At 40.4% G+C, this 11295-nt stretch overlaps 1 protein-coding gene and 1 long non-coding RNA gene across 2 annotated transcripts; one reads left to right on the top strand and one right to left on the bottom strand.

The window, feature by feature from the left end:
- Positions 1–2824: 2824 nt before the first annotated feature.
- dnajc16l (DnaJ (Hsp40) homolog, subfamily C, member 16 like) lies at positions 2825–11295 on the top strand. Its single transcript, XM_062986565.1, has 12 exons — positions 2825–2853; positions 4031–4232; positions 5855–5921; positions 6171–6456; positions 7100–7284; positions 7821–7925; positions 8154–8306; positions 8870–9000; positions 9350–9527; positions 9646–9828; positions 10360–10436; positions 10917–11295. The coding sequence occupies exons 2-12, from the start codon at positions 4054–4056 to the stop codon at positions 11074–11076; spliced, it is 1704 nt and encodes a 567-aa protein (XP_062842635.1). The 5' UTR covers positions 2825–2853; positions 4031–4053; the 3' UTR covers positions 11077–11295.
- Positions 5916–6713, bottom strand: LOC134301726 (uncharacterized). Its single transcript, XR_010007468.1, has 2 exons — positions 6401–6713; positions 5916–6316 (listed from the first exon to the last, which is right to left on the bottom strand). It is a non-coding gene; the product is annotated as an uncharacterized LOC134301726 (long non-coding RNA).

The following is an 11295-nucleotide window of genomic DNA, read 5'->3' as shown; positions in this document are numbered from 1 at the left end:
ATATTTATTAGCTTAATCTCACACTGAAAAAAATGGTTAGATAAACAAAAAGACTTTTTTCTGTTGTTTGAAGCCATTTAATTTGAACATTTTACCTCTGAAGTTGCATTAATGTGTTTGGATTTGGCTTGGGATTCAACAGAGAAACTAATACACAATTTTATTACCAATTACAATAAAATTTAAAAGATAAAACTAAAGAAATCTGGGTACTTGGGTGGCACAGCGGGAATTTACAGTGTATCACAAAAGTGAGTACACCCCTCACATTTCTGCAAATATTTTATTATATCTTTTCATGGGACAACACTATAGAACTAAAACTTGGATATAACTTAGAGTAGTCAGTGTACAACTTGTATAGCAGTGTAGATTTACTGTCTTCTGAAAATAACTCCACACACAGCCATTAATGTCTAAATGGCTGGCAACATAAGTGAGTACACCCCACAGTGAACATGTCCAAATTGTGCCCAAAGTGTCAATATTTTGTGTGACCACCATTATTATCCAGCACTGCCTTAACCCTCCTGGGCATGGAATTCACCAGAGCTGCACAGGTTGCTACTGGAATCCTCTTCCACTCCTCCATGATGACATCACGGAGCTGGTGGATGTTAGACACCTTGAACTCCTCCACCTTCCACTTGAGGATGCGCAACAGGTGCTCAATTGGGTTTAGTCCATCACCTTTACCTTCAGCTTCCTCAGCAAGGCAGTTGTCATCTTGGAGGTTGTGTTTGGGGTCGTTATCCTGTTGGAAAACTGCCATGAGGCCCAGTTTTCGAAGGGAGGGGATCATGCTTTGTTTCAGAATGTCACAGTACATGTTGGAATTCATGTTTCCCTCAATGAACTGCAGCTCCCCAGTGCCAGCAACACTCATGCAGCCCAAGACCATGATGCTACCACCACCATGCTTGACTGTAGGCAAGATACAGTTGTCTTGGTACTTCTCACCAGGGCGCCGCCACACATGCTGGACACCATCTGAGCCAAACAAGTTTATCTTGGTCTCGTCAGACCACAGGGCATTCCAGTAATCCATGTTCTTGGACTGCTTGTCTTCAGCAAACTGTTTGCGGGCTTTCTTGTGCATCAGCTTCCTTCTGGGATGACGACCATGCAGACCGAGTTGATGCAGTGAGCGGCGTATGGTCTGAGCACTGACAGGCTGACCTCCCACGTCTTCAACCTCTGCAGCAATGCTGGCAGCACTCATGTGTCTATTTTTTAAAGCCAACCTCTGGATATGATGCCGAACACGTGGACTCAACTTCTTTGGTCGACCCTGGCGAAGCCTGTTCCGAGTGGAACCTGTCCAGGAAAACCGCTGTATGACCTTGGCCACCATGCTGTAGCTCAGTTTCAGGGTGTTAGCAATCTTCTTATAACCCAGGACATCTTTGTGGAGAGCAACAATTCTATTTCTCACATCCTCAGAGAGTTCTTTGCCATGAGGTGCCATGTTGAATATCCAGTGGCCAGTATGAGAGAATTGTACCCAAAACACCAAATTTAACAGCCCTGCTCCCCATTTACACCTGGGACCTTGACACATGACACCAGGGAGGGACAACGACACATTTGGGCACAATTTGGACATGTTCACTGTGGGGTGTACTCACTTATGTTGCCAGCTATTTAGACATTAATGGCTGTGTGTTGAGTTATTTTCAGAAGACAGTAAATCTACACTGCTATACAAGTTGTACACTGACTACTCTAAGTTATATCCAAGTTTCATGTCTATAGTGTTGTCCCATGAAAAGATATAATGAAATATTTGCAGAAATGTGAGGGGTGTACTCACTTTTGTGATACACTGTACATTAGCCCACCACTGCTGGGATCCAGGGTTTGAATCCCCAGCAAGGCTTGGGCAATCAGGCATCTACATACAGACATAATTGGCAAAGCTTACTCTGGAGGGGATGGCCGAGGGCCTGTGATCGATTGGCGTCCTGTCCAGGATGTGTTAGTGCATTGTGCCCGGTGATTACATGGATTCTGGATCCACTGTGAAAAATAAATGCAGGTCATGGCACTTTTTTTTTAGGATTTAAGTGATTTCTGGACTGTTCTGTAACTGAATTAAACTTTTTTCAGTCAGAAATATTTAAGAATTCGGTTTATTGTTGATTTTCTAAAGAAATTTAGAAAATACTTTGTGTCAAGTTTACATTCGACAACTTAGATTCATTTCATGGCATTTTTGTGGAATGACTGGATACAGCTGGTGACTTTTTTGTATCAGATTGAGTGGAAACAGTCGATTTCACATATCTAAAAGTAGATAAAATTATAAATTCTGCCTCAGGACCCTGGAGATGCTCAACATCCACACTAACAACAGTAACACCATCAGTACCAACCAATAGTTAATATTTGACCTAATGCTGCCCTCTAGTGTCTGTATACTTTTATACCCATAAACCCATATGAATATAATAATTAATATTCCTATTTAACTCGTATGCACTTTATTTAGGCGTTTTTGAGATGCAAAACAAGACAGATGTACGACAATATATTTAATAGCTTTGCTTAAAGCACAACCGGCAGCAATTAAACATCAGGGTTGTGTTTGAAATCACATTATTACTCCCTATTTCTTAGAAAGTGTAAAGTATATTAAAGTATATTGTAGGTGCTTTACACCCTCTATACTACATCATTTCTACAGCAGCCGATTGTAGTTTTTTTGTGGATACTATAAATTTAACAAAATTTGTACCTTATAATTTCTGATTCGATTCGTACTTTCGTTACTAGTGCACTAAGTAGTGAATAAGGTGCCGTTTGGGACGCGCCCAGACAGTTTCACTTTCATACATTCTCTTTAGTAAACAGGTAACTTAGCATGAGTACTTGAGTATTTGTGAGTATGTAAAATATTAATTAAAGGTGTTTTGAATGTTATTTTTATCTTTTCTAACCGTGTTTTGGATAAAAGCAACCCGGTGCTTTTAAAAACCTGAATTAAACTGGTCGGTTAACAGGTTGGTTGGCTAGTTGTCAAAGTCTTGTGACTACTGGGTTCTGATAGTTAATCTACACCTAGTACTAACAAGTGCAAATAATTAAGGATACTGCAAATAGTCTATAGTATTACCAAATAATGGCAGTGATATTAAACAGCTTAGTGACTTAATGTGTCATTGTCAGAAGAGTGATGTAAAGCACAGTGCATTTGGACTCTTAACCATATGGCAGTTAAATGACCAATCATATCATAACAAAGCCCAAGGCATTTGAAATTATAGGTTCAGAATGCAGATATGGATGTGATTGGGTGTCCACATACTTCTGGCCATGTTGTGTATGTAATAATTGCTGTAAAAGAGTGGCACAGCCAGCCAGTAGCATGTCCAATATATCCAACCGTCAACCGAATACAGTATTTATAAAATAATATACTAGTTTCTCAGTGTTATGTACAGTAGAGTTAACATACGTCTTATTTTGAATATATTTCTTTAATAAGAATATTTTGCTGGGCGGCACGGTGGCTTAGTGGGTAGCACTGTTGCCTCACAGCAAGAAGGTCCTGGGTTCGATCCCTTCGGTCCTTTCTGTGCGGAGTTTGCATGTTCTCCCCGTGTCCGCGTGGGTTTCCTCCGGGTGCTCCGGTTTCCTCCCACAGTCCAAAAGCATGCCACCAGGCTAATTGGAAACACTGAATTGTCCTCTAGACACCTGGCCGCTAGATGCACAAACCAGTGCATTGTAGTGCCGGTCCCAAGCCCGGATAAAATAGGGAGGGTCGTGACGGGAAGGGCATCCGGCGTAAAAATTGTGCCAAATCAATGCGGTCATGAGCAGACCCCGCAACCGAACGGGACAAAGGCCGAGGAAGAATAAGAATAAGAATATTTTGCTGATGTTAACATGTATGGAAATCACAGCTATACAAATACTTAAAGTGTGCACAATCCCCCTTCCCCATCCTCCATGCCTCTTTTCCATTGTTAGGCCACTTGTTTAACCAGGTAGTAGATTTAGTTTTGGTTTCTATTTGTGTCTTCAGGCCGCTCACTCCAGTCAGACACAATGCGAGCTGTCCCCAAGCTGTACTTTAGCTTTCTGTTCTGGCAGGCTGTCGTCCTGCTGTTACTGGGAAGTAAAACAGCAGGAGCTTCTGAATTTGATCCGTACAGTGTTCTGGGTGTGACTCGCCATGCTAGTCAGGCTGAAATCAAGAAGGCGTACAAACAGCTTGCCAAAGAATGGTAAGTAATGCTTGGAATTGGTGGTATGGTTACCATGATTTACTTTGTTCATTCTCCTGTACCTTTATTTAATCGATTAAAGTCAAAGAAAAGATGAGGTTTTTATTTAATTCCGGCAATACTTAACCAAACTTGAGGCATGTTTACCACTGTTACATCTCCTTTCATGTTAATTACAATTTTTTAATGGTTTGGGAATTTGCTCATTCTTGCTTGATACAAGACTTCCGCTGCTCAGCAGTTCAGGATCACTGTTGTCTGATTCTCCTCTTTATGATGCATCATACATTTTCAATAGAAGACAGATCTGGACTGCAGGCAGGCAGGTCAAGCATTAGTACTCTGTACTGTGCAGAACGAGGCCTGCCATCGCCTCAATGGCAGCATATGTCCTTCTAGAATATGTTTCTCAGAATGGGTTATGCAAGTCACCCATGCCATGGGCCGGACAGACTGGATTTATTACCGCCTAGAAAGTTTCATTTGTAACTCATAAATCAAGGCCACAATTGATACCCTATAATTTCAAATGACACCATGGGATCATTTATAACATGTTCACTACATAGGTACTGCTTGCTTAGGCTGTTTGTTGAGGTATAATAAATAGGTGAGTTATTTACTTCACCATTCCTACTTCTTTTGGTGTATATTTTATAGACTAATTGTAATAACAGAACATAAGTTCCCTGGAATGAACAACACTTGAATAGGAAAGGCTAGATAGTCAAGTCAAACAACATAAACAGTCCTGTTAATACAATTCCTTGAAAAACCACAAGTAAAAATTCATGGAACCACAAGTTCTACACCATGCTGTCAGACTAATGATGAGGAAGCTAGAAGAACAGCCAACAGTCCTTAGAGAGTTGTAGATTAGCTGGCTGAAATATAGTGGTAATACCAGTTCTACAGTAAACAATAAAAAAATAAACAAGGGTGCCCAGGTGGTATTCCGCTTGGCGCCATCTAGCAGGCATAATTGGCAGTGCCTGCAGCAGATACTAATTGGCCACCGTATCTGCAGGGTGAGGGCCGGACGATGTGTGGGTGGGTGGGTCTTCATACGCTGTGTAAGGACCCTGACTGGCGGAAGAGATGCCTGTGCGGAATGCAGGGGTGAGAAGAGGAGGGCTGTGCATGTGTCGAAAAAGGTGTGTACAGCGACGTGCTCTCCTCGGATGCAGTCTGGTATCTCTCAGCAGCGGAAGACAAAATTGAATGCGCTAAATCCGGAGGAAAATGAGGAGTATATGCAAAAATAAATAAATAAATAAAAAATAAAATAAACAAGCATTTAAACAAATAAGAACAAGGATCTGATGAAGCTAAACCAAAGAACTCTGGCATTAATTCAGCTCATTATGTCTGGGAAAAGAAAGGTGAAGGATTTTTAAATGTGTAAAATGAATATGCAGCATGTCTACAAGTTGTAATTTGCAGCAACTGCTTTGCTACTAAGTACTAATGTGCAATTGTGTTTTTTCTTCCCCAAATGCTTATGCATTTGCACATATACACTCACACACAGTAGATATGTACACTAAAAGTATATAAAATGAGTTTTCCATCACTGTATAACTGTTAAATAGATCTACAGAATGTGTTATGCTTTATTGTAGGCATCCAGACAAGAATAAAGATCCTGAAGCACAGACTATGTTCATCAAGATCAGTCAATCATATGAGGTATGTTTTTTATTAAAGGTAGTGACTCATAAAACAACACAAATTATTTTCATTGATATTTGTGGCATTTACCAGACATTTGTATCCAAATAGATAAAACATTCCCTTAAAAACCTGGTGATAAGTCTTTATATATTTATTGTTTTATTTCATCTGTCTGATGTTCTTTTTATTTCATATCCATTCTATTGTCTGTTGTTCTGCCCTGCTTTATATTGCTCCACACATAACCTGCTTTGTTTTTGCTAGATCTTGTCGAATGAGGAACGCAGGAAATCCTACGACCGGTTTGGCCAGACTGATGACTTAGACAGTCAGGCCTTCCAGTCCTCTGATTTTTCCTCCCACTTCACACACTGGAGTCGAGATTCCACTTCTGCCGAACACTTGCTGAACTATTTCAAGTACAGGAATGAGGTGTTACCGAATAGCTTTAGGAAGCCCTATCTAATCAAAGTTACCTCAGAGTGGTGTTTTACCTGTATCCATATTGAGCCCATCTGGAATGAAACCGTCCAGGAACTGGAGCCACACGGTGGGTGCTGTAGAAATAGTAATAAAACAAACAAAGTATATACAAGGGATCTTCAAAAAGTTTCCTCACTTTTATATTTTGGTTAGAAAGGGTGAGGGTGGGAAGGGTAGTAATCTGACATGTCTGAGAGACGCTTATAGTCCGGATTTAGCACCATCTGATTTCCACCTTTTTGGACGCTTAAAAAAGCCTTAAGGTGAAGAAGATTTTCATGGGATGAAGCAGTGGTGCATCAGTGGCTACACGCTCAACCAAAAAAGTGTAGAAAAGTGATGTCATTTGTTTTTGACAATCTTCATAAATAGAATTTAAAAAGTGCAGAAACTTTTTGAAGAACCCATATATATATATATATATATATATATATATATATAGTTATATATATATATATATAGTTATTTTTAATTATACACATCTGTAGATGTGCAGCTAAATTATTCTTTTTGTTATATTTATAATATGCCTCACATCTATGACATCTATGTCCAATGACATAGCCATGCTACTGTTACACGTGAAGGATGTGCCTTGCCATTGTTAATGTGACACGTTCAGAAATCTTCAGAAATCTTCAGTTTGCCTTATGTTTGACTAGAGAATGTTGTTCATGTTTTAATGGTAGGTTTCGTTTCTTTGATTTTAGGAGTTGGGTTTGGTGTGGTGGACTTCGGTGTTGAGAAATTACTAGCTAAATATATCGGTGCCCGTCATGCTCCCACCATTCTGGGGGTCATTAATGGAGAAGTGGCTTACTTTCACCAGTCTGCGAGCAAAGAGAACCTAAGGCAGTTTGTTGAAAGCATGCTGCCCTACAATCTAGTGGAGTCGGTATGTGCTTACACTTATACAACACATCAAGCCACAGTAATGGTAATAGTGTAAGGATTATCACAATACTTTGGGATAATTACAGGCTGGGAAAATGCTAACATGTATTTTCTATAACTGCTGGTAGGGATTCAGTTCGTCACTTTATTAAGTTATTTACTAATAATAAACATTACTGCAACAAAATATGGTCAAGTAAACCAGAACTAGATAAACTAAGGAACAGGAGATTCGAACCTGGAATTCTGCTTTAGTGGGCTTGCGTAATAGGCAGTTTGTAGTTTTATAGATCTCACCCGGTCTGTAGTCAGTAGTTCTACCTTTCTATTTTTTATAGGTCTGCAATTTTGATGATCTTGACCTGCCGGTAGTTCTAGCTATCTGTCATCTGTTTGTAGTTCCGTTTATCTTGATCTGTCAGTCACTTTGTCTGTGTAGCTTTACGTCACCGTAATTTTGTCTGTCAATGTATATTAGTATTGTCTGTCTGTTCCAAATGTAAAACAGAGGTATCATGCCTTTTATTTTCGTACAAGGTTACAGACGAGAGCTACTTGGGTTTTTTGGACGCTTGGCGGGAAGAGAACAAGCCTAGCGTGCTACTGCTCGACGAATCGTCTTCTGCAAGTTTTGTTTTTAAGGTAAAATGTTGCTTATGTGCATTTATTTAAACATTACAAGTAGAAATACACTCATGCACTCTGTGTGTTTACAGAAATAATTACACAGCTACTTAACTTAAACATAAAACCAAAATATTTAGCGCTGAGCTAAGAGGCTAATATAACTAATAAGTAACTGAAGTTTGTACCACCTAACGCCTTTCCATTAAACTTGTATTTAACCACCCTGACCTCGTCTGTTTGTAGCTCTCAGCATTCGCTCATCGAGACTTTGTGAGGTTTGGGGATGTAGGTTTGAGTGAGAGCAAACGTCTTGTCCAGCAGTATAGCATCAACACGTTGATTCCCAGCATGCTCCTGTTTAAAGAGAGCACCGAAAAACCTGCAGACTTCATAAAGGTAATGACTGTTGTTTCAGTACTGGTATGCTAATATGCTGGAAGAGCAGTTACTCCTTAATATGATTTTGGACTGTGTGAGGAAACCAGAGCACCCGGAGGAAACCCACGCAGACACTAGGAGAACATGCAAACTCCACACAGAAAGGACTCGGACTGCCCCACCTGGGGATCGAACCCAGGACCTTCTTGCTGTGAGGCGACAGTGCTACCCACTTAGTCACCGTGCCGCCTGACTATTGGAGTAAAAACAATTCTCTTAGTAACCAGAAGAGCCAGAGTATGTGGACACCTGACCATGAGCTAGTTGGATCCCATTCCATAACCATTGGCATTAATATGGAGATGACCCAGCGTCTGGGCAGACTTTTGACAACACAACTTGAGAGAATTTTACCCTTTCAATCAGAAGAGCATTTGTGGGTTCAACCTGGCTCTCAATCAACCTTCCAGTTCATCTGAAAGGTGTTCAATGGGACTGAAGTGTCCTGGGTTGCTTGAACGACTACTAGACTATTAATGAAAAATAAATCTATAAACCCTTTTTCTTTTTTGCACCCTCAGGCCAAAGTAATTAAAAAGCAGATCATCTATGATTTTGTGGATAAAAACCGGTTTCTGCTGGTTCCTCGGCTGGTGAATCAAAAGCTTTTTGATGAGCTGTGTCCACTCGAACAGCGGCGTCAGCCTCGCAAGTAAGAGATCTCACTTACCATCGCTTACCATCTCACCCTGTGTTCACACTAGCTGGAGACAAGTCCCACCTGGACCAGTTCAGGAGATCGCAGATTTTATAATACATATTGCATATTGCATGTTGAACAATGGTGTTCAATCTTCTAATAGGAGATAAATTGTCACCCATCGCTAGTGTGAACCATGGGTCAGAGTTTAGAGGGTGGTGGGTGCATCTCCTTGATTTTGTGTGTGCTTTATAACCATTCCAATATTTTTCCATCTGGCATTAGGTTCTCAATTAAACCACTGACTAATTTACACCATGTTAACTAATGCTGACTAATGAGTTGACGTTCATTGTTTTAGATACTGTGTGTTACTGATCACTGGGGAGGATGAATCTTTTGGTTCTGTAAAAGCTGCTTTCTTAGACTTTGCCTCATCCAACACTGAAGAGATAATAAAATTCACCTACGTCAGTCAAGAGCGGCAACAGTCTTTCTGCGATACTCTTCTCAAAAGGGAATACTTAATCCCCCCTCAGGTCAGACACCAGCTTCTTGTATATGCTGCTAGCATTTTCCCATTCCAAGTTTGGTTTTGAAAACAAAGCAATGCATTGTTTCTTTGTGTTTCTTTCTGTCTCCTAATGTGTGTAACAGGTGATTATTTTGGGGAGGCAGAGCACCAGGGCAAAGGCGGTATACCGGACAGTGACGGGAGGCTGGAATGGGACTGACGAGGATAAGCTTAAACTCCACAAGCACTTGGAGCTCCTGCAGGGAGACCCGACTTCGCTCAATTATGACGCCACGCTGCCTGAACTGAACGATGAGCTCGCCCCTGTGAGTCTGTCACGCCTACAACACACATCACATCAATGAGAGTTAACTATCTGTATATGTGGGGCGCTAGGGTGGTGCAGTGGTAAAATATACTAACCCACTATAGCTGGGATCCAGGGTCGAATCCTCAGAGGTGCTATTGGCTCAGTCGGGCGTCTCTATAAAGACATGATTGGTTGTATCTAAATGGGGCATCCAAGGCGTCCTGTCTTACTGGACTGGTGTCCTGTCTGGGGTGTGTTACTTCAAAGGACCCGCCGCAACCCTAACTAGAATAAAGTGGTAGTAAAACATGATGATAATAATGATCTGTGTATGTCACATCAGTGATTTTGAAAGTAATGCTCTGGATGGTGTTTTCCAGAAGCTCAGCTTGAACAGGAGGTCAAATTATGTTACAAAAACCCCAGACGTTTGTAAATACCTATATTTGAAAGAACAGGGCCTTAATTAAGGAAAATAGTACTCTAAAAAATCTAATTCTTTCTTTTGTATCTATTCATACATCTTCCTTATTTTCTTTTATTCCAGTACTTTATAGTTCAGTGGGGGATGGCTGCATTTGATTACATCTCTCAAGTGTGTTTTAACTCTCCATACTTAAACTGGTAAGTGTGAGATGGTTCTAGGATGTTGTTTAGTCTCAAGTATGGTCAAGTATGATGTTAGATGGACAAGAAGGCCTGGCGTCCAGTGAACGTTCCAATACATCCCAAAAGTTTGTTCAGTGGGGTTGAGGTCTGGGCTCTGTGCAGGCCACTGGGTGTTCATTTACACCAAACTTGTCAAAAACTAACTTCTTTGGACCATTCTTTATACACACAGGATGGATATTGGTACTGGAAATTAGCTTTCCCCAACCTATTGCCGTTAACATATAATAGTTTTTTAATAATTGGTTGTATAAACCCTTTAGCAATAGGTGTGGCTGAAACATCCAAATTCAGTATTTAGAAAGCATGTCTACTGTGTAGTTTAACTACTCATATATTACTTGGTTAATATAAAGGGAATGTTGCACCTACCATGTCGTTATTTCCCAGTGTTTTATACACCTGATACATGGTTTCATTTTTATTTTTTTGCAGGCTAGGGATGATGCCCATCCTCTCTCTCCAGTGCCTAATCACCCCAGCTCTCCTCATCCTATTATGCACAGTCATCAAACATGTTTTTACAAGTAGACGCCAATCCACTCCGATAGACGCTAGTCATTCAGGAATACAATTTAATGACCAACATTCTTAGTAGACGAAGCACCAGGTTTGTGCTTTTTGCTGCTAGTTATTTCTGTGTGAAAAGTAGGAATCAACCTATTTATTTCTGTCAGGGATTAATGAGGGTGCTCACTGTTGTCGACATTCTGACCACAATATCTTAGTTATTTTATGTATATTTAATTATTTAAAGCAAATGCTATGTTTGCTTTATGTCTAACACATACATTCATTTAAATAAAGTTTTCAT

This window comes from Trichomycterus rosablanca, chromosome 24, assembly GCF_030014385.1.
Source record: "Trichomycterus rosablanca isolate fTriRos1 chromosome 24, fTriRos1.hap1, whole genome shotgun sequence".
NCBI classification, from domain to species: domain Eukaryota; kingdom Metazoa; phylum Chordata; class Actinopteri; order Siluriformes; family Trichomycteridae; genus Trichomycterus; species Trichomycterus rosablanca.
Note: the sequence above shows the minus strand (reverse complement) of the source record. Positions and strands in the feature narration are given on the sequence as shown.

Excerpts from the sequence above, each read along its gene's own strand:
- dnajc16l (XM_062986565.1), top strand. The coding sequence starts at position 4,054 with ATGCGAGCTGTCCCCAAGCTGTACTTTAGCTTTCTGTTCTGGCAGGCT. Across the intron at positions 7,285-7,820 it reads CCTACAATCTAGTGGAGTCG|GTTACAGACGAGAGCTACTT; the intron begins GTATGTGCTTAC and ends TTTTCGTACAAG. Across the intron at positions 7,926-8,153 it reads CTGCAAGTTTTGTTTTTAAG|CTCTCAGCATTCGCTCATCG; the intron begins GTAAAATGTTGC and ends GTCTGTTTGTAG.